The sequence below is a fragment of the Leuresthes tenuis genome, unplaced genomic scaffold (assembly GCF_036924035.1).
Source record: "Leuresthes tenuis unplaced genomic scaffold, fLeuTen1.0.hap1 SCAF_2, whole genome shotgun sequence".
NCBI classification, from domain to species: domain Eukaryota; kingdom Metazoa; phylum Chordata; class Actinopteri; order Atheriniformes; family Atherinopsidae; genus Leuresthes; species Leuresthes tenuis.
Window position 1 is genome coordinate 16,951,835 of NW_027325356.1, and position 24,500 is coordinate 16,976,334.

General features: G+C 38.8%; 1 protein-coding gene across 1 annotated transcript in view; it reads left to right on the forward strand.

The window, feature by feature from the left end:
• LOC140302486 (CUB and sushi domain-containing protein 1-like) overlaps nucleotides 1–24,500 on the forward strand; it is a 275,604-nt gene that overhangs the window by 95,508 nt on the left and 155,596 nt on the right. The window contains exons 5-7 of the mRNA XM_072381305.1: nucleotides 7,747–7,859; nucleotides 9,673–9,750; nucleotides 20,468–20,549. Coding sequence (XP_072237406.1) covers nucleotides 7,747–7,859; nucleotides 9,673–9,750; nucleotides 20,468–20,549 — 273 coding nt within the window. The remainder of the gene's footprint in view (nucleotides 1–7,746; nucleotides 7,860–9,672; nucleotides 9,751–20,467; nucleotides 20,550–24,500) is intronic.

Below are 24,500 nucleotides of genomic sequence, written 5' to 3' on the forward strand. Positions count from 1 at the left end.
GTGAAAGGTGGGCTATGTGAGTCTAAGCCCCAGCACACTTACAAACAATGACAACCATCACTTGACTGTCATTAATGCAAACAGCTTTGGAGTTTAAAAACTTTTGAAGGGGCTTATTTATTATTTGTTAATCATAAGCCTGGCCCTAGAGAATGAATTCTAATAAATGTATTTCAGATCAAATTATAATTTCCAATAGATTAATATTTTCATCTCATTTCATCCACAGTTAATTGTCTTGCTTGATATGACTTTTTCTATGCTTGATATTGATTTTTCTATGGAAGAACAACATGTTATTATGAGAAAACTGTAAGCCTGGGAGGACTTACGGAGTCCTTCTCCTGATGTAAATGTGTTTTACACAATCAAAGTGAGCTGTTTTGGTGTATGATCACTGCCAACTCTCATGCAAATGTTGCGTGCACACTGTGGCTCTCTGTTACTTACATGAGCATTTCTGCATTAAGCCATGAGGGACACGAATGTTAAAGTGACCGATGTCTGAATGACACGATGTCTTCAGAGGATTGTGGAAGCTATTATTGACACGTATCTCTTGCCTGCAAAAGGCTTTAATAACTCTGACACCAAATTCCTGCCAGAAAATAATGCAAAGCGCAGCCGTCTCACAAAAAGCCCGAAACACGCTGCCAACCAGATTAGACAATCCAGTCACTTTAATTAGAAAAATGGTGAATCTTTTTACCTGTGACCAAGACTGATCCCATATGGCTCATCATACTGTAATAGAAATGTTAAGCAATTACGCAGTATCTTTTATCCTGCAGCTTAACCTGTGTAGGCCATCACTTGAAGCTTTAGGCCTGTGTTTTCTTGATCCTTTGAACCCTCACTTATCTAGTAATTCAAAGAGCACAACTGCAGGCCTGCAACATCTTTGGATGAATCTTGTCCATCCCCAGAGCTCGTCTATCTCTGATCCTGTGACATGTGCTCTTGAAATTGTCTCAGACTTTTCCACTCTTTTGCTCTAACCATGTTGTCTTTCTTCCCATTTGTTCTCCTCCCATGTCCCTCTGTTACATCTCATTTCATTGCTCCCCTTACATCCCATAGCTCTCCCATCCTCTCCTGCTGTTTCTACTGCCCTGCTCCGATTTTTGTTACTAGTACTCCTCTTTTTCCTCTTTGCAGCTCTTGTCCTGCCATAACATTTACATTTTAAATCGCGTTTGCCGGATGGGTGTGTGTTTGTGTGTGTGTTTGTGTGTGTGTTTGTGTGTGGGTGTGTTTTGAGATTAAAGCTGCTATGTACCCCAGTTTTTCACTGAACACTTGGAAAAAACAGCAATCTGTTTTGGATAATGCGCTTCAACTTTTCTGACTTGTATCCAATCATTTATTTTTTATGGTGCTTTTTTGGCCATTTTACAGATGCACACATCTACAGGGACTAGCAATAAGTGCGACTATGAAACAAGGTTAAGATAATGTATTGTAGCCAATTGGGAAAGAGGACAAAATTGTCAGGTAGCGTGGTGTGGGAGGGAACTAGATTTATTTACAAAAACAAAGAACAAAAAGCGCAGCTGACCCGGATATCAAAAAATCTTAACTGTGGCACAAAACAAAGGACAGGACTATGACTGTGACTAAGAATAATGAAAACAAGACAAGACTATGACTCAAGCAAAGGAAGCAAAGAGGCAAAACCTGACCTGACAAACCGTGACTGTGAACCATGGGGAAATAAGGTGAGGATTCTGCAATGAGACGGGGGAAACCTGGAAACTAAATACTAAGGGAGGTGATTGGTGATGGAGTGCAGCTGTGGCAACGTTTATGTATGAATTATTAAGGCAATTAAAGCATTACAGCCATCTCACTTAAATGCACTAACACATTCAGTCTACCGTATCGTAAACTAGCCAAGCTGGCACCTATAGCATTAGTCCAGGTGATAAGAGGATGATTTTGCACTGCGAAATAATAGAAACTAGACAGTGTTGATAAAAACAACAAATGCACCAATCTCCAGCAAACTATATTGAAGTAAAAGTGCTGTTCCAGCTAAATTGATCAAGTTAAGTGTTGTTATCTTTCCAGAAACTACAGCTCCAAACTTTCTAACGGTGTCTTTACCCTGATCTTGTTCATAGCTGATAACATTCTTTAACTGCCTGAAACAACTCTGCAGTGACTAGAAGGGCTGCACTGTCTCTTGAGAAAAGATAAAAAAAAAACATACATTATTCTAGACTGAAAAAACGTTTAATGATAAATGCCTGAAACTCGCACATTGGCTCCCGTTTCCTTACCCATGTCCCTACTGCAATGCATCTGTCATTAAGCTAGTGATCATGTGTTAACTTACCTTAATGTTGACTCTTGCAACAACTGGCACTAACTTCTATACACGTTATACACAATATATTATATATAGCTCCCTCCTACTCTCAATGTATTACTTTTCTACTTCTCTCTCACATGCAAATAGTTAGGGGTTAAGTTTAGGAGGTACATGGTTTGGATTGGAATTCACAGTTAGTGTTGGTGTTAGAAAGTAGGGTTAGAAAAGTACAGTTTTATGGCACATAGATGTTAATACACATGGGTACCGTTTCCCATCATCTGTCACTGATGTTGCCCTAGATATGTAATGGCTAACTCCTAATCAAATCATTTCTGTTGGCATGTGTTTCTCACCTGCAGACAAATTTGGCTGCACTGCATCTGTCCCTCTATCGTTCCGTCACGCTCACTTCTCACAAGAACTACGTCTCCAGATTTTGCACAAAGTCACCTTTTTAAGGGAAAGACTGGGCTGGTCACCGTTGGTTATTATGGGGCTCATTTGCATATTTCCATTTCAAAGTGTTAAATTACTTTAAATTTCGGTAGATTAGAAAACAGATTAATGTTGTAATAAGTTTTAAGAGATTACCACTGATTGAGTGATGTTTAATTGAAATTTAAATGACTTAAATTAAAAAAAATCACAACCCTTTTTCCCCACATTTCTCATTTCCTCTCCATCTATTCCTCTGCCTTTACTTATTTCTAATTTATAACTGTTCTTTACAATCTGGCATTGGTTATGCCTGTACTTTTTAAAAAATTATTCCTTTGACCTCTCCTCACAGCTCTTGTAACCTTTTTTTTTTCCTCTGATGACTTTCCCCCATCAAAGCTCTTCTCCTATGTTCCTTAGCAGCCAGCTCTTTAATTTCTCTGCACACTCTTAAGTTATTTTGCAGGCCTCTTTTCTGCTTTTGTCCTTTCTCTAAATTCATTTTCTCTTCTGTTTCTTTTTGTGAAATGAGAATCTGCTTGGCCTTCGTGTTCTGTCCTGTCCTTGGGTTCTCTGCTGTCCTCCCGGCTCCACTGCCACCGGAGCACTGCTGATCAGCCTCCATTTCATTTTCCTTCATTGTGCATATCTTCTTTCGCCCTTTAGGAAGTCTTTCTTCTGTTCACCTCTCATTTCTCTCTTTTTCCTTCATTGCCTTTCTTTTCAGTTCAGTCTCATCCCTTGTTCTTTCTCCTCCATGACCTCTTGTGTCTGCCTCACTCCAATGGCAGACAACTGGCCCATATCCATGAATAATGGAAGAGACGCACCTTATCTCATCCTTTTTATGTTTCTCCATCTGCTTTTAATGTTTCCCTATTTTTCTGATCTTCTCACACATGACTATTTTATTTTGCTTTACTTCGTCTTACGTCAACTGCCAGAGTCAATTCTCGTAATTTTGTCCTTGTCCTTTCAAAATCACATTTCATTCTTGCAGCAGCATTCCAATTACTTTCTGGTTTAGTTTAGGGTACATATATCATTGTAATAATGAGGAAAGACATCACATAATCATGAGGAACAGAGGAGGGTATTTGGATCTTGTACATGTGATACTTACTCTAGCTGTTTATAGCTAATGCGGCAAAACTGATATTCCTAAATATGAACAAAAAGAGATGTCGGTGACACACAAATGTGGACACTATGCTAAGACAGTTCGGCATGTAGAAGCAGAAGAAGAACAGCGTTCATTCAGAATCATGACTAAATGAAGGAAATAATGAGCAGGGATATTTGTGCCAAGTAGGAGCTGGATTCTCAAATTCCAGTGGGACACTTCACCAAAAATGACTTTGTCATAAAGCTAAGATCCTTTGGGATTTCATGACTGACAAGTTGTGAAACCGTATTAGAGACACCAGTAAACATGGTTTTAAACTGTAGTTGACAGCACACATCCGATGCCCATGCATTAGTCTGCCATATAAAGAAGAGACCAGCAGCGTCTCCCCAGGTGACTGAGAATGTCAGTGCAGGACAAGTTCAGACTGTGTCAGCAAGAACAATTTGTTGACAATTACACGGAGGGATTTTATGGCAGGATTGCAGTGCATAAACACCTCATTACAAAGATGAATGCACTTTTGAGAGACCTGCGGTGCAAAAACCACAGGCACTGATGTAAACACATTTGGAAAACAAATGACATGGTCAGATGAGTTATTCTTCACTGTACTGTCCTTGCTCCATACAATAAGAACATCCAGCTCTTGTGAAATGTCGTTGAGGGCACTTTTCATTACATGTGATATGTGTTGTATTTTACACAGCCTCTCCAAAATCTTTTGAAACTGGAAAAGTATTTACTTCAGCATAAAATATGCATCCGTATTGATTTAACACGCACAACAGCTGATTAATCTTTAGAATAAGATTCAATTACCCGGGAGCATGCGACCCAGTTACTACTATGTCAATGTCGGAAAACTGTATCGTCTAAATTCTGCTTCCTTCTTGGTGTTTGAGTGACAGCTATAGTATACGGGCTGCATTCTGTCTCCTACATGTGCCTCTTTTTACCCTTAAATGAAAATTCTTAATTTCTTCCTTTGTTTGTTTGTCAGCGAACATTTTTTTTCTGCTGTTACATATTCATTTTTGTTCCCTGCTTTGTTCATTTTTGGACCGCCTTTAGTCTAGAGTGTATCATCTTGTAACAGTCAGCTGTTTCATCTTATGAATACATGTTTTTGAAAACATCCCTGAAAAACCTTTCTGTTTTTAACCCAGACAGCTTGTTCAGGAACACTTTCCTCTCCTAGCTTGATCTGAATGTTTAAAATGGGATATTTTGAGTTTAAATATGGCAGCAAACTGCTATTTATTATGTATTGCCATTGCAGTGTAATAATATTATTGCCTCAAGGCAGTCGCTCTCCATCTGAGTTGTGGCAGCTCGTCTGGGCTCTGCATGCAAGATCTTCCAAAGCAGTGTGGGGCAATTGAACTTCCATATTTCTTAGAGTAGAATAAACCCAAATTTTTCACCGAAACAAGACTCCACTGTGCTCCTGCTCAACTTTGGTCCCACATTGGTTTAGAACTTAGACTCGTGTGCTCAATTGTGACCCCCGGTGGTTTTTCTAAGGTCATGTATCGGCTCTTTAATTGTAGCTTGGATAAAACTCACACAGTTCAATGTCACAAGGGTAAAAACTGACAGAAATTTAGAAATATTGGACAGCCCGAATCAAAAAAATCCTTTCTTTAGACGATGCCCTCCGTGGTCACTGACACAGACCAGCTCAGCATACATTTCCTACATTGGTCGCATAGGCATTCAAAGCAGATTGCTGTGCATATAACAAGAGAATAGCGTACTAGGCCACCAGCTTCATGCATAGGGGAAAGGGCCGACCAGGTGGGTCCCTACTAGCAGTGACACCTCACCAGTGTCCATCCAAAGATTCCCCTCACAGTCTGCTCATTCACCTTCTGTTTACACAGCCCACGCTGTGTCATTCAATCCTTTGCAGCTTGCAACAGTTTCCAGTTCAATATTAGATAAAGTGAAATGTCAGAATCAGACTACTTACAGAAGGACTGACCCATATGTCACCACTGGTTTTAGCCTGTCGCCCTCCTTTAACGTCTCAAATATCTGACTTTCATTCCATCAAAAGTCAAAATTGATTTATGCTGCCTTTGGTCGGATATGTTGGCAGTGCTCTTTGTCTCCTTTTTTCATACTTTTTGTATTATACTTTCTTCTTTTGACTTTATACCTCAACTTTATTCACAGTGACAGAATTCAGTGCCTCCCGAAAGTTCCCCTAACAGCTCTCTCAAAAGTCTTTTACCTCTTACATTTTGTTTTTCTTCACTTTTCCGTGTTTCTCCTCCCTCCATGTTTTTTATATCTCCTCAGTATACTTGCAGCATTATTAAAGGACAGCTACGGCAGCTTCTTGCAACTTCTGGAGAGTTAGGAGAACAGGGAAACAGCTGCTTCCAGGCAGTCTCTTACATCATTTCCTTTTTTCCTCTTGCTACACCATTTTCCCCACTCCTGTTTTTCGGTCATAACTACTACTTGTCATGCCGTCGGTAACAAAAAGAGAGAGAGAGAGGCTAAAGCTGATGTAAGACTTAACAAAGACTACCAACTTATCATCTTTGTGATGATGCTTAAGAGGAGGGCTTTTAACATGTGGACTTCTCTCCTTTACTTTACTGTCTCTGTTCTCTTCCTCAGCTTTACTATTTTTTCCCCCTTGTAAGTCGGTATTTTAGAAATTCTTCTCTTGATTTGAGATAATAAATAATCAGAACTAAACAACTTCTTCTTAATGACACCAGCAATTTTATCATTATTTGGGGATCTTTACAGTTATTTTGAGTTATTATGATGGTTATCATTTGATGACATGTTCAATCTGCAAAACAGGCATCTGACTATTTCAAATAATTTCATCAATTTGTGTCCTGTATGAGAACAAGACAAGGAGCAGCGCTAAGTTTGAAGGCGTTTATAAGAGCGGTTCTCACTGTTTCTTGAAAAGGTTGTTCCGCTTTCACAGCTAACGATTGCCTGCGTGTGAAGTCTTTAGGGACCATCGGTAAATGACATCTGCGTCACCTGCCACCACAAGGATCTACTCAGCCTGCTGGAACTGAAGCAGTGAAATATCGGCACCATTATGATAATAATAGCGTTCTTAACGTATGTCTTACCACGTAGGAAGTGGTGACTTAAACAGAAACATCCACTGCAAGGCAGTTTCTGTTAGTTTTGATTTGTTAGCAAGTTAGTGTTAACTTTGCACATTAAGTGAATCCCTACGTCTGTGATCTTTTCAAAACCCTGCCTTTTATGGAGAGATTGTGCTTTTCTAACAGATGGGTGTTTGTGAGTGATTTTGTTCCTGAACCCATGCTGTTAAATTGTAACAACAGCAACAACAACTGTGGTCGCTGACGCTCCCCCCAAATGGGCAATGCCCTAGTTTAAATTAAATATTTTTGGGGGCAAAATTAAAGGAATGAATAAATAGATAAACACGCTCTCAAACGAAGTAATTCAAACGCCTGTTTTACGTTGTATAATTAGCTGTATTCACAGCTGTTTGTGATGGGTAATCAAACAAGATTTCTCCCAGCAGTTGTCGATCTTGCTGCAGTTGTTGCGATCCATAATTACACGGCAGCACTTTCCTCCAACGTTCTCCCTGCGCTCAGCTGCATTTCTTTCTTTGCAACAGCATCAGCTAAGGTCTTGTTGCATCATATCTTCTCTGTCCCAGATGTTTTCTCGTGTTGTCATCAAAAGTACAGTGTGAATAGGTGAGGAGCACAAGAGTTACAGCAAAAAAAAAAAAAAAGACCCGGAAAGATTATTAACTCTTCTGAAATATTCGACTATGCTTTCATCAACATCTGTTTGTTTTCTCTTTAATAAAGGCTTTTTTTTCTTTGTTTACCTCCAGGTTGACAGGTACAACTGTGCCTTCACCGGTGATATCAAATAAGAATTGGCTTCGGATACACTTCACCTCAGACAGCAATCATAGAAGAAAAGGATTCAGCGCTCAGTATCAAGGTATGTTATACCCTGTCTGTCTGTTTTCGGCCTCCATGGAAAAGAAGATATTGTAGATGATACTATGTGTTGCTCCAAAGCTGCTTTACTGCACTAACTGTCCCTTCTCTGAAGTCGCCCATGCCTTCTGCAGGTATGTACTGACATACCATAACTGATATTGGGTTTAAACTCTACAGTGGCAAGAAGAAAAATGGCCCCTTTCTTTCCTCTTTAGCCCAGAGGACATAGATCCCATTATTTCCTAAATGAATTTCAAATTGATGAACAGGGCAGTTTACCTCAATCCATTTGAATCAACTCAGAGGAGACAGCAATGTCTGTGGATCTGGTTTTCTTTGAAGTGTGTGGATGCAGGGGTGAACTGTGTTCACTGACAGTGGTTTTCAGACATGTTCCCGAGCCCATGCTGTCGATTTCCACTTTAGAATTGTGTCTTGCATCTTTGAAGGCCTTATGATCACAGCGTTTAAATACTTGCCTCTCGTATACAGTTTTATTTAGAGTGTTGAGCTCTGTGCCCATGATAAAATCAAGTGTTTTAAATGTTTTGTTGTGAGAAAGGCTGCTCTTAAGTTGTTGAATTATTTGCCAACAGTCTTTCACCATTTTTTTCTTGTGAAAGACTCATAGAGGTGTCTGTGAGTCATGCTGTCTTAGTGGTTCCACCAGGGACTTTTTTTTGTTTTTTGTCTTTTGTTGTTCCTATTGCAACATTCTTTGGTGTTTCATAAAATTCAAAATAAGCAAATATTTTCATTTTTTTTCAGCTTAAAGTAGGGTTTAAATGATTTGCACTTCATTCAGTTTGGTACTGCAGTACCCCAGTTGTTAGCCATTATTTATAGGGTTTTGTTTTTTTTTTTAAATCCTCCATTTGACACATTTACACACTAATCCTAACATGTGAAGGATGAACAGAGTAAGACTTGAGGTCATTTCAATTGACTGTATATATTTCTATACTGCTGTTTAGGATGGCAGAAGCCTTGAATCACTGGAGCTGACTCTCTGTGTCTTTTATGTCATCTAATGGACATGTTTCATGACATAAGTATTCCACAGTGCTTGTTAGTTTCTGCGGGATATCTCACAGCTGCTCTCACCACAATACATGATGATCTAAATTCTGTTTCTCTTTCTGCGTATTTGACATATTTTTGTGGAGTCCATGTCTTTTAAGAGTCTGTTATTGGTCTGTTGCCGTTGCCACTGGTGCCTCTCTTTTTTTCTGTGTGTGTGTCCGTACGTGTAGGAGAAAGGAGGAGAGCGAGGTAGATGTGTTTTTCATGCCGAGTCTGTCTCTCAGTGGACTGTAGTGTGGTGATAGCACAGATATTTTTTTTTTCTGTTATCCTCTGCAGCAGTGCCACTTAGGATAAAATAGATGGAATAAATTTTAATGTTGCCTGTCTCTATTGGTCCTCTTGCCTTTTCTCCTCTCTTGTAGCCACTTTGTAGCCTTGTAGCCTTTTTCCTAGATGAATTCAAAAAGATCTGCTGCTGTCGTATGTTTGTTGTAGGAAGGTGGATAGTAAGGCATGGTAAGAGTGCCACCTTTCATGTGGGTGACCTGGGTTCAAATCCCCTGCATGAAAGGTATTACCTCCAGTAGGGGTCCTTAGGCAAGACCCCCTTACCCTAACTGCCTACCAGTGTAAGTCGCTATGGATAAAAGCGTCTGCTAAATGGATAAATATATATACATATATACATATACAAGTTACCCTCTGAAAATAAAAAGGCAATTAAATTTTGATAAAGTATGATTTATAATTAAATGAATAACCTCTCTCTCTTCTCATCTCTGCAGTGAAGAAAGCAATCGAGTTGAAGTCCAGAGGGGTAAAGATGATGCCCAGCAAAGACTCCAGTCACAAAAATGCTGTCTGTAAGTACACTTCAGCTTGCTTATTGCGGCTAAATAGAGTTAGCATATGTCATATAGATATTTCAAACTGAAGCTGAAGCACATCTGAGCACATGCAGGCACATGGTGTGTGTACACGAAGACACACATGTGGCATTCATCTTTGATGTGGCGAGAGCGGAGATCTTATCTATTTTTCAGTGAGGTTGACCTTCTTGGAGACACGAGTTACAACCATTTTCTTTTTCTCACTTTTTGTGGTGGCTGAAAAAAGTGTTGATTTTTATTTTTTTATTTTTTTCCCCTCCTAATGGATTCTAACCTCCTCAAACTTTTTCTACAATTCATTGATTTAACTCCAGCCCATAAAGGCATGCAGTTACAGTTTATGTATCCTTTGATTAGTTCTCAATGAGCAACAGTTATTTTATTTACAAGAATTAAAGTGAACCATTTGAACTACACGTAAAATACCAAAAGTAAAAGATAGAATTATTTAACTGACTCTAACACGTGGTTTTAGTAGATCAGGGTGAATTTGTGGTGTTGTGAGCTTTTATGACATTTTCCAGTCATTATTTTTACCCCTATACATCATGTAAACAAATATGTATTTGGATAATAAAATAAAGTATCCCAACTTTTTTATACTTCTGTTATGATTTATCAATCATTTTTTCATTTTGAACTTTGAAGTCATTTTCGAGCCTTTTGGTGTCGCCCACTGCGCGCCAGTCTGGGCTGGTGTCAGGAAAAAGTTTCAGTGACAGCTGATCAATGCACCTTGGTGGTTCCCTCCCAGATGGCTGTCACTGTTGTTTCCTCCAATTGAAGCTTAAAGCCTTTGGATTATCCTTTCAGACTCTTTTTGTTGTTGTTGTTGTTTTCTGATGTTGTGGTACTTTGTGGACAAAACTGAAAAGCCTCCAAGAATTCAGAAAGAGCCAGCAGTCATTGATGTGTAAACCACTAACGGCCTCCCTGTGAGATTGCACTGTCCAATAGGGATCGATAATGAGGAAACTATAAAGTGATGAAGTGGGACTTTATGTTCTGTATGGCTACAACATTATCTGAGGCTCTTTCCACATAGCTATTGTTTGCAACAATTCCTGAGTGCTTACTGCTTTCCCATATCATATATACAGAATATTGCTCAGTAATGCATATGCACCATGTCATTGTGGGTTAGGAAGAAAACTGTTCCGAACTAGAAGTGTTTGTTCGAATTACACGTGGTGACTCATAGATAATGGAATTATGATAGCTGAACAGTCTCTGATGGCAGACTTACTCCTTAGCAGCACGAAGATGTGCTCAAATCGTGCGATGAAGGCTTTTAATTATCTCAGAGGCCCCAACTCATTCCTCATCCATTCCTTAGCATTTAATGGAACTTCATGAAAAAAATCCTCATCAATAATTTGTCTGGTTTACACGCTCAGCAAAGCATCCGCAGCTGCATTCAACATTAGTTCAATGTTTTGTGTGTGTTGTTTGTAAGAGAAATCATATGTGCTGATGTGTCTCTTCATTATTTGCTCTTATAAAAATTTATTCCAGTTTTCTCAGTGTGTACTTGACCGTGTGCATGAGTATGTGATCACTTCCCCGGGCAACTTAGTATATTACATTTATCAATGATGTGGTGCTTGGTGTAGAATTCTGATCTACCTGCACACACACACACGTTAATATATACTATGCACACATTCGAGTTTACACAACAACAGCAACATGTACACAAAGAACTCTTTCCACATATAATAATTGTCCAAAGTCAATTTGCTGAGTTCAAACTTGAGTTTAAACGGTTTTGGATTTTAGAAGGAGGGCAAACTGCGACTATCCACCTTCATTTAATTAAGATGTAATTAATATTCCAATTACGATGTTACATGAGTGACAGATAGGATACTCCATTCATGTTCTTGTTTACATGTTTACTTAGTACAGGGCATAGTCTGATTAGTATTCCACACCCACATCACGTCCCACCACACATTTGCACTGTGTGCCCATCCAAAGTCTAAGCTGCATTGCCCGATCCCTCAAAGCACAGTACATTAGCCGACTTGGGTTACTGCCTCATACCAGAAGTGTGCCTTCTCTCTCCTGCACTCTTCATGTTTTGCATTGAACCCAGTCCTAAGCAGTATTGCCAAATCTTGAGAGAGACTCAAGCAGCTCAATCTATGAAAACGAGTCCAAAACAAGCAAGGTTGTTTTTAAAGAAAACAAGCCCCAGGTTGATAATAATGAGTAAGTATGCCAACTCTGGAGCCTAGAGCATGTGTTATAAAGCTGACTATGTGTAGTAAGGTGCTGGGAAAACTCGACAGAGATGTACCGCAAACGTGCGATTAAGGTGTGTTCCTGTCTGCATAATGCGATAGAGACTGTTGTATCCCTCATAGCTTAATTCCATTGAACATTACTCCAAATATGGCCGTATTTGCGTTATGTTCATTGCAAAAGACTATTTACAGAGTCAGGATTTAATCAGCTTAAAATTGTAAATATTGCTGTGTATGTAAACGTAGCCAAAGTGACATGTGTTTGGACCTGATTCTCTTCATTTACTCTGGTGCTCATGTTGTGCTTCAGACTCTAAAAGCAGTTGGATTTAGTTGCTGTAAGTGAACTCACCTCATGAGTTGTAAAACACCCACTGGCCCGGATCTTACTGCACATTTACTTCTATAAAATAAAATAACATAATTACCATTGGTAATGCATGCATGCTTGAAACCCCATCCTAACTTTGAAATCACTTTTGTGCTTTCTTATATAACCGTTATGTGCAGCCAAAGCAGGATGATGATGGTTGCGAACTGAACAGTCCAAGGAGCTGTTAAGCTTTCGGCAAATATGATAAATTGAGTTGTTTTTTTTTATTGTGGAACCAATGCTCATTGAAAACATGTTCTCAGTGTTAGTCCAGTGAGGTTACCTGAACATATGCCATGAGGCTGGCACCATTAAAACATGAAATAAAAAGGAAAGTCAAGGTCAACCTTTGGTCCTGGACCAGTCTTTGAACAGCACCTCTATGCACTGCATAAGTCCCTGTGGTCATATGATGGTTATATTGGAGGGATTGTAACGACTTTGTGCAATATATAATCATTACAAAGAACCAAAGACTGATGGTAATGAGTTTTATCTGTCTAGAGAATGAAGTGCTTATGAATCATAATCTCAAAGACTATCTGTAACAGCCTCTTGCCCATATTAAGGCACAGTCTAATGGCCATACACATATGAGAATACGTTTATATAAGTTTGAAAATTTGCCTGTTTAAGAATAATTCTCACAGTCTGTTGAACGGAACCCTACATAACACTGTAGGCAACAGAATCATTAAAAGAGAAAGCTTTACAGTAAGAGGTATGTGTAGTAATGTAAAGTAGTTCAATTGAAAACGCATCATTTTGTACTTCTTTTCTCTCACAGAGACATTAGCTCACTTCTGATGATGTGTCATAATTATGGAGAGGCTGAGAGATTGTGATTAAGGAGTTTTACTCCCTAGACAATGACCTAGAACTATAATGAATCATCACTGGGAGAGTGTGACTTATAATCAGTGTTTTCTTCAGGGTTGTCAGGCAATGTGACGCTGCGCTGCAGTCTACTCGAGCGAGAGACCTCTTGAAACTTGAAATTAAAAATGGAACAACTCCACAGCCAAATGGTTTTGGTGGAAGCTCACAGCCGTGCAGTCTTTTGGCGTGAGAATACAACAGTAAAGCTGTGTTTGAATCCTACTCAGCTCCATGGCCTTTATTTTTTTTTGAAGATGCTGCTGTAAATAGACAACTCTAAACTTCAGCTCTGGGGTGGATTGACCTTTAAGCACAAGAAGGTGTTGAGGAGCGAGAAATCAGAGTGGATAAGAGGCAGAGGGCATCAAAAGAGTATATGATCTAACTGCACTTCACACATTTCTCATCATTCAGCACCCGAAGAGCGCCTCAAAAGCTCTTACTTGAAATGCGTCAGCTGATCGCACACACGCCAACATACACCTCTCCGTTCCCCTCCTTTTAACTTATTATTTGATTTTTCAAGTGGCTCACCTGTAAGTTCTAATGACCATGATAAACATTTTAGCGACATGCCTCCATATATATTTTGTTTTTTCATAGCCAGCTTAAAACCCAGTTTGTAACTCAGTAAATTACTCTCAAGAAAGATTCAACTTTACAGAGTGTAGTCAATATGAAAGATTGATATTCTTTTTAAGAGTCTTTTTTTATTTTTTTTATTCCCACACTGATTTAAACGACTGCCTGTAGCGGCGGTCTACCTAATCAACTGATTATCATCACTAAAGCCTGCACTTCTATGCAGGCAGCCAAATTGTGGCAGCGGGATCGATTACTGTTGCTTTACAACATTCCTTCCTTTTCCATATTCGCTTCATCTTGGTCAGAGTTGTAGGGAGGCTGGAGCTTTTACAGCTGTCAGAGGGCGGGAGGCATGCTACACCATGCTACACCAACAACAGCGAGAACATCCAATCCCAAGAAGAAAGCCCTGGCCAAAATTTGAACCAGGATTGGCTTTGCTTTTAATGGACAACATGAACCACTACAACATCTAAACAGTTTCAACGTATTTTGTTTTGTGTCACAACGTGAAGGTTTCTAAAATGATTACAACAAAAAACATACATGATTAGCATGAACACCCACAACGTACAACTTTTTCTTATATGAAAACATAATTATACATTTGTCTTATGCATTTATGATGGCCAGAGCTCTTAGTTCAATTGTCTTACAAGAACAAATTAACAAAAAATAATGGATCTCGCCTCTAATCTAGCTTGGTTAAGAAATTACAGTGGCTGCAGCAACAGAATGTTTTTATGCTTTTTGGGGTGGAATAACCAGAGCCTTTGGTTTCCATGCTTCCTTAACTTAAAAACTTGGATGCCCTGAAAACAGCCTGGCAACACTTCTATTACTTCTTTATTTGATCATTGTGTCTTGGCACAGTTAGCAAGCTGCAGGACTGATTGTGAGGATGTTTAAACAAGAGAAACTCTTTGTTTTACAATTCAACAAGCAGATTTCTTCTGTCACTTTGTTTGTGTTGTTGCTTCTTTGCACAAAGTTTTATGGCTCTGTTGCTTTTTGTATCATTTAGTATCTGGTTCTTGTTATTTTGTGTTATTTTGCAGTCAATTTCTTCCTTATTTGGGTATGACTATATGTGATACCAAGTTTGGGAGATTTGGTCAACCGCAGAAAGAAAACACGGTTATCTTAGTGCAAGGCTCTATGTGTGAATCTGTGCCAAGTATCACATGTACAGCAACTATCCATTTTGCCAGATCATGCCTTGTTCAGGCTTTGACACAAACACATCCTTTACTTTTACATTTTAGATTCTCTGTCTCAAGACCAGGTTCATAAGATATTGATAAAATTTTTCTTTTTTAATGTCATGTCAATGTTTTAATGTCAAGGTAACTCAGACAGACTCATATTACTCATATGTTATGAATGGCAGCCTTTTAGGCTTACTCAAGATTATTTTCAGCCTGATCTCTCTTATAAATTTACCAAAATAAGATTATCTCTCTGACTCTTCTCGTCTTTTTCCCATCTGTTATTGGTTTTAATCTATTTGTGGGCACTTTTCAACTTCTTTTCATGCTGTCTTTTTGTTGGAATCAAATCTATTTTTGTTGATATTCTCATATTTGTTGTCCCTTTGTGGCAGTTTGACTTTCCATCAACGAGTGTTTCTATTCAATTCGAACAGGCGCTGGATACCTCGGGCTTGTGTCTAGGTCCATTCAGCAGTCTTTTCGTGGCTGCTAAATCGATATGTAAACTGAAGTGAATATAATTGCTCTTAGCAATGAAATAAAGTGCTTAAATGTAGGGCACATACCTAAATGACAAATGTAAATGTACTTAGATTCTGTTGCTACGACAGGCATACACCATCTCTCTTTGTGTATCAGATATCCACCACACTTTACCTACCAGTGACACTTAAAGTGGACCATGACTACTGATTTCCTGGAGACATGCAGCATTGTAATTCAGCTCACAGGACTACACTGTTTTATATACTCTATGTGGATTAATCACTTCAGGATTAGAGAAGTCATCCACCTTTTAGAAATGTGCTAATTGTATATCCAATTCCCCAGTCCACTTGTATCATGGGCAAGATACTGTAACTCACATTGCTTGGTATCCCTTTATGTTATTTGGGATTTTATTTACTCTTTAGATGTGACTTTTGCAAAAAAAAACAACATGTTTTTGGAGTTCCTTAATAGGGTTGCAACAAAATTGTGGAGAGGAAAAGAGGCAAATTAACTCGAAACGACTTGAGGAAAATGAGCATGAAGCAGCAAACAGGTTATCTTCCACCTTATTTCAACACAGCGACCAAACTGGAGTGATCAGAAGAACATGCCTGTGCTCAGTTTGGGTAAAAGACTAAAACATGATTACTGAACAAGACCCACGTGTTGAGGAGTCAGGACTGTGCCATTGGAAAAGCCTGGAAGGATTGGAATTTGCAGGCTCACTAATAGGAACGAGACACCATCACCGAGCTGGTTGGATTTTTGCAACTTGACAATGGACTGCAAATAAGCTCCAAAACTTGCTGAAACTTTCTTGCAGTCACTCAAATATTGGTCCAAGAAATCGGCAGCATTCAAAATAACTATAATCTTTATGTAGAAAAATCCAATCAGAATATGAGTAATAACCCGAATTAAACCCCAAGGAACTCGAGGGGTCCTTCTGAAAGCTGAGATTTACAGGGAGAGAACAGCATTCGTGAGGGTGTGATTGTTGCTTTAGGGAAAGTCGATCATGAATACATCAAGAAGTTGATGTTTTTCATGGATGGACTGAAAGTACAGAGTAGTCGCTGAATCATTTTGAAAGGCCTACAATAGAGCTTGTCATTGTATATTACTGATTTGACACGCTTTTAACTGATCAGACCACGTGAGTTAAGAAAGCATATATATATTTTTTTTATTTTTAGTCTTTTATGATAATTATTCACCCAAATAGTAACTTATAAAACATACATATTCAAATATATTAAGTGACATTTATGACAAACCAGGAACAAAAGATATGTTCAATAATGAAATTAAAAAAAATATTTTTTTTCACCTGATCATGGGGCAAATCTTTGTAACTGAATAGTTTTTCAGAAATTACAATTAATAAGGTGAAACTCAATATATACGTGCTCGCCAATGAGAGAATTAATCTGTTCTCCCAAATACCTAAAAAGTTAACTTTTAGTGATGAAACATTTGCTGAAGACTTTGATGTTATGGAAATGATGTTATGTATCATGAAATGATGTTAAGCTTGTGTTTAAAGGTTGAATAGTCTTTTAAGTGCAAATATGAGATTAAGTCGGCTTGAGGATTTTTGACATCAGCCCAGTAGTCATATTTGTCATCTTTTTTTTTTTTTTTCCTGCAACAATCTCATGTTGTTTGCATGAGCTGGATTTGTTTCTGCAATATGAACCTTTGTGTTTGATGCCAATGAATGCCATTTGAACATGGGTGAGAGAGAGCGCAGTGATAGATCGTGAAAGTGTTTGTGTGATGATTTTTGGATAGAACATCAAAAACACTGCAGAGCCCGAAGACAGCTTGTTCTGTTTGCATCATATCTCACACAAACATGCACACGGTATCTGTACACTCACAAACCCCACAGCACACACCGAATGCAATCACACAAATGCAGCAAATCATTCATCCATCTTTCATGCTAGGAAGCACAAAACTTCGGCATCCCTTTGTAAATTTCCGCTAATGTGAGTGAGAGGAAAAAGCAGGCTGAGCACACTGAGAATGCAAAAGTTGAAAGGGGGTGTGAGAGGAGAAAGAGAAACACACAGGAAAAGACGGGCAGAAAGAAAAACAGAAGCCTGAGGAGGTCAGATATTGCTCTTTCTTGAGGTCATATCTAAACCGCTGCAAGATGCTTCTTTTTCCTTTTTTTTTTGTACTTCTGTGCTCTCTTTTCAGTGTTCCCCCATTCATTCCTCTGCACTTCATATATTCTATCTCTTCATTTCTGTGTCATTCTAACCATCATTATTCATCCACAGAGATCCATTATGACAGAACTGGTGTAAACTGGTTTCCATTATATTGTCGGGGCTCATTTACATTTACATTAGAATTTAGGCATAACGCAGATGCTACCAGCCGGTCTAAAACCAATGCAATATCCGGAATATAAGATGGACAAAATTTGTCATGTGTTTTGCTTCTCTGACGATATTATGCAGATAGATGATTTAGGAGGTGGATTATATGTTGAATAGTGAGAAGTGAGGACATCTCTCTGCATTAAATCTCTGCACATATCGCTCGAGGCAGTCATCCTGTCATTTCGGTTTTATGCTAAACCTTTTTTTTATTTCTTTTGGAATGATCCTGTTTTTTTTCCCCCCGTTTAAATTTTTTTTAATTGCACACAAAAATAGCATAAAAACAACTTGAAACCCTCAAACTGTGGTAGAGAAATGGCAGAGCAGTCATTTTCCATTCAGGAGATCGCTAGTTCAATCCCCTGCACTTGTCAAAGTGTCTCCGGGCAACACACTGAACCCCCACATCCCAGAAGTGATAACTGTTAGTGACTCGAGAGAAAACAGAGCTTCATGCACTGTATTGAGTGCATTTAAATGCATCTTAATTATGCATGAAAGGAAGCCATTGTTGAAGCAAAGTGTTACATATAGGTGCATCAGGGAACATAATTTAGATTTGCTGGTTTATATAAATAATAGAATATCAATGCAAGTTTAATGTGAAAACACGATGAGCTTGTCTTGTGGTTTCTAAATGATCTTCACCAAATCTTATCTAAACGTCTAAAACGAAGCAAAGTTGCGGTAAAGAAGTTCCAATGAGATTTAAAAGTTTCAAAATCACATCTAAGTTCTGGACTTGAAGAAAAGCAGGCTGAGTCAACATTTTCTACTCCACACGGTCTTTATTTGCTGAGAGAAAACTTTCAGATACCTCAGTGACTTCTGGAAGGTTAGAGTTCTGTTCAGTGATGTGCTTAAATGGAAACGGTAGGATCTCTTAACTTCAGTTTAGCTTTGTAAAGAAGATAAGGAAGTTGAGAACAAAACTTACACCTTTTACACGGCTGCCAAATTGTGAGTTCAGCTTGGAGTGACAAAGACTGGGTTTAACGCGCGTGCGATTCCCTTCATACTTAATTATGTTTGTGTATCAGTTATTGACTTATTTTGACTTCTTCCAGCACTATTCCTGCTATTTAGTATGTCTTTTCTTTTTAGTAATGACACCTACAGTTTGAGAAGAAGACTACAGTGTGTCTATGTTGCGTCAAGCGCTGGCAGGAGTCACAGCTCTGTTTTGACATCACACTCATGCAAGCATAATCACTTGTCAAGTCTCTTACTTGGGTGTATGCAGTGGTGCAGTTCATGTATGATCCGCCTCTTCTCTCGCGGCATCCCGTCTGCCCGTTGCACCCTTCCTCTGCTCCTTCTCGTCTCTCTCACTCAAACCCTCCAGCAACCAAAATAGAAGTTTTTGTTCTCATGCTTATTCTGGCTTATTCTCTATTGATCTATTTATTGATCTATTTCATACTCGGGCTCAACCAAGTGGGCAATTTGAGCATTAGTCTGCTTTAAAATAAGCATCATTTTCCAGTTTGAGATAAAGTCTATAATGATAATCTAAAATAAATTTGAAATAAACCTCGAAGCGAGATTAGCTGAATAAATGTAATTTATTAAATAATTTTCCCTCCTCTTCACAAACCTGAACTTGTAGATGAAGCAGCAACTAGAGACAAATTCTTCTCCAACTCCTCCAGTCTCATCTGCACCTCCTCGCCTTTGATAAACTTTCAATCCACTTTCTCCTTCACCCCCTGTTGCGTTGCGCCAGAATTTGCACGCCTTTTATAGGCAGTCTGCGGTTCCAGGATGTGTGAAGTATACACTGTTTGTACGAGATACATAGGAATCAAACATAACCTGCCTTTTGAGCAAAGGTGTTATAAAATTTCACATATTATATGGGTTATACAGGAATACCGTAGATCTATTTTCAACATTTTCAAGGTAATGCTAACTCTGCAGGCCTTCCTTTAGCTGCAAGGTTTCACACTATAGTCCCGCTTTTTTTATGAAGTACCAATAAAAGGAAGATATACACAGTCCATATTTCAGGTTAGAATTTTTTTTTAAAGCGCATCTTCTTTAAAAAACCACATCTTTGTGTACCGGCCAAGGCTTCACATTTTCAGGTGCGCCATGTCACCTCCTTGTTATCATCAGTAAAACACTGGTTTAAACTTGTCTCAGATCCATTTAGCCATTTTGCATCCATGACCTTGGTAAGGTGCATGCTGGCTGTCTGTCTACTGTGATAAAGATGTATTGGTTTCCAAAATTCTGTACATATGCTGACTTATCAAGTCAGTTTGCCTTTTTTGGTGCTATTGGCGATAATTTGAGAAATGTTTGTTATTTTGACGGACTTTCAGACACAAATTAGAAAAGGTTAATTGTCAAAATGCAAACTGTGGTAAAGTCATATATTAAGAAATGTGATACATATGCCTTGAAAATGCTGATTGATCTTGTAAAACTTACTGGAAATATGCATTCATCACCTCAAGCAAGACAGTTTGTGATGATTTTTCTTCCTCTTCTTATTCTTAGTGAGTCAAAGTGGCCTGGCTGGAGACGTTTGCCCGGATCCTGGAGTTCCTGAAAACGGCAAAAGGATGGGTTCTGCTTTCCAGTAAGTTCATTTCGTATTTTGCTTTTCTGACTCAGCTGCCCACTGTCACTCTCAGTCAACACCAAGTGGATCCAAAACACCCCTTACTGAAAGTCTTGGACGTCATTCACATCGTCGGTATTTTGCTGCAGTAGATTCATTTGCTAATATGTTACAGGTAACCAAATCAATGAAATGTGGGAATAAGAGAATGCTGTTTCAATTTATATGTTTGACTGTATTGGCTGTTGTCAGGTTGCGATGGAGGGGTATCCTTCAAAGTCTATCACTCTTCTTCACAAAAAACAGTTTATTCTGAAAAACACACTCCCTCTGCACCATACTGTCACATTTAGATGGGTTAGTTTTCCTCCTCCTGCCCAGACATGCTTTGGCTTTACTTGTGTGTCCAACATGCAATTCACAATTGTCAGTAGGTGGTTAGAGTGAACATAGTGTTTGGCATGGATGTTAAGGCTCTGCAGCACATTAGTTCTATAACTCTGGTTGGTGACATTGACACTTTGAGCCCACTTAAGAGCATAAGTTATCTTTTTAGTAACCGTCAGCTTTAATTGTCATTTTTCTCCTTCTCAGTCAACTCCTAAGTTGAGAGCAAGTGCCAGTCCCATTTATGGTCCAAGAATTTGTCCATTAAGTTGGAAAAGTCCCCTCTGAAGTTTCACAGGGACTTAAGTGTTTTGTGGTGTATCATTACAGGATGAGCTTCTTAGATGTGAAGCATTTTATGCAACTCGCTGAAGAAAAAAAAGAAAGCAAAACTCGAACAGTCAAATTTGCTGTCTTTTAAAACCTCTAAAAGGAGATTAGCAACAAACTGACATGTTGATGTTGCCATCGTACTGAAAGGCACACAACTGTATCCAGCTGTGGGAGGGGGGGTGCTTGCTGCAGCCAGAGGTGGAAGATTGACATGAACTTAAAAAAACTTCTAAAATTTTTTATTTTATTTTTAGTTTTGTTAAGAGGTAGAGTCTGTTATCCCTCAGCAACTGCGCACTGCATGAATCTGTTCATAACAGCATAAAGTCTGGAACTTCCGTGGGAGATTCAGATGAGAATCACTGATTTCTTTCTTCACTGTTGGAGCTTGGCTTCCAAGCAGCACTAGCAGCTAATATAAACAGACCATACCACATAGTGTGGTGGTACAGTGAGAATGTTGGTCTGAAGTCACAACATCAGAGAACCCTGCTGACAGGGAGCTGTCAGAGAAAAATAATTTTGCGTTTGTTAAAGCTAATAAGCTTATTACCATTACATGTAGTGACTACAGCATATGATGCATCAAAACTACTCTTCCTCCTCGCAAAATAACGTCCTGCTCCTAACAGGGTGACTTCTTTCTTTTGGACGTAGTTATGATTTTAACTAACTATGCAAGCATGTTCTTATTTCATTACAAGCGAGAAAATCGGGACACCAATTCAAAAGCCTAATGAAAAACTACTTCATCATCTCATAATGAGAATAAATTAGTCTTCCACTAATAGACGTCCTTCTCAATGTGTGCAATTATCTTATTTTGGTTAGGAACTGTCGCACACATAATCCTCATAGTTCGACCACCTGTTATGTGTGTCACTCTAGGTTGTGGTGTGCTTTGCATATTCAGGTGAAGAAGGTGGATCACTTTGATTTGTCTCTTTATCATTCAGATGTAGTCGTGCATTCAGAAAGAATCAACACTGAATGAAGACAGCTTGCCGGTGCATTATCCCTGCTTCAATTGTTAGTGGTTTTTATGCACAGCGCCAGTCTGAGAATCTACCTCATTCAAAATAAGACTATAATGCAAATATGGAGTTTACACAAATTCTGGATATGATACAGGATATCCTATAATATTCCCAATCATATGTTACAGAATATAGTTCGATCAATGATTCATACTGATACGGCGTCCCTCTTTACCACTGCAGCTCATCCAAAGTCTGCATTACGTTCATATCCCTCAAAACATGGATTTTATTTGGGGGACATACTCTGAAAGTGGGTCCTCCATTTTCTATTTCTTGTTGTTCCATTTATTTGTTTATTCATTCATTTTCCACAGCTAATCTGTCTGCATTGAGTGGAACTGATGGTGACAAAGGTATTTAGAAAATGCAGTGTAAAAGATGCTGTCCCATCCTAATTGAGTTAATATCACTTTATTTTATTAACAAATAATAAGGACAGTGACACACATTCACCCGCTTTACACTTATTATTTATTTTTTTTAGTTACTGACGGCTACTTTACACACCTGTGGTGGAACTTCGGTCATTCTTTGCTGCATTCTCTGCTGTGTTCTAAGTAATAAAGTAAGGGGATGGGGGGTAATCAAAAACATTTCGCACTTTACAGAATGGAGAGCAAATATAAAGAAGTGGTGGGCAAGAGAAAACTTGAAAGCAATGAAAAGTGATGCCCCTAAATGCAAAAATCTTCATCTATTGAGCTTAGCTGGAAAGAAGGAGCAGAGATCTAAAGAAGTTCCCCAGACTATTAGAGAGCAGATAGTAAGTAGCAAAAGTGTGCCATAATGCATCATATAAAAGGACTGTGTACAGAATTACTGTGCTTCCAAGTTAGGAATATGTTGGTTGTAAATGAATGATGTAGTCCTGATATGATTGGCTTGAAAATCCTTAGATTACAATGTTTTGTCTAGTTCATGATGTCTCAGAGAACATTCAGTGCTCTCGCTTTTTTTTGCCAACCCTAGTATTGTAGATTTATTTCAGATACATTTGTTGTGATTTTTCCATCAATTATGGAATTAGATCTGATGAAAATTTATGAAAAATCAAACCCACTTTCTTTTTCTTTTTACTAACAAAAGAACTCAAAGCCTCCGCTGTGGGGAATTTCTTTTGTGTCCACCTGTGGCAAACAGAATGGTTTGAATGCAAAGTTGAAAGGCACACAGCTGTGCATGTAAGGCTGCTCCATTCCACGCTGCCGGTGAGAACAAAATCAAGCAATGGAGTCCAAGGAACTGTCACCAGACCTCCATAATAAAATTTGTTAGTTTTGAGTAAGCCTATGTGCATAGCGTGGGCGAGGGCGTTGGGGGATAGGGTTAGTTTTTAAACCAATTTTATTTAATTTGGAGGACCAACGGAATTGAGTTAGCCAGCAAGCAGGGTTTTGGATAAGGGAGGTGACAAAGATTCCAATAATCACACAGAGATCTCCGTAAGTTTGGAGAATCTGCCGCAGGGTTCTCCATCTGTGAAGGAGCTTGTCATCCATCTTAATATTTTATCATCCTCCATAAAATAACAACTAATTTGGAGTTTGGCAAATCATTCCAAAAGGGGTCTGACAGTAAGGAAAACATCATCGTGTCTGTTTAAGCACAAACTCCAAGTATGAGCAATGGTGATACCGGTGTCACACCAAGAATGTGCTTTTTAGCAATCCAGGTATGGACAGCCTGTGGAGACCTTTCCTCAACGCAGAATCCTGAAATTGCTCCAGAACGGACTTCTACAAAGTCCTGTGGGAATGCTCTGAGGACTTTAACATGAGATCAAAAGTCATTGATAGTTGCACGGTTTTAAGATTCACTCGACAACAAATTGAGTGTGCAAAACATGAGGAATTGAGAATGTATTTTACTCTGCGTTGAGAAGATTAATTCTAAATATTTCTGTTAAACTAGAAAGGGAGGAATGTATCCCAAAGAAGACACTGCATCAAACTGACACAGTCGGCATCTCTGCTGCTACTACTTGTGCAATATTATTACATATTAATGCGGTTGTAGAGTACAGTCTGGTAACACAGGGGTATTCAAAGGACCTTTCCTCGCTGTGTTCATTATGCTGGTTGTGTTGTGCTGCAGCTTTTGGTCAAACTCCTGGGCTGCTTTTATGTCCCAGTCCCTCTCTCCAGGGTCCAGCCATACAGGGGTCATACACGGTAAATGACAAGGAATGTTTCTCAAGTGAGATCTTGGC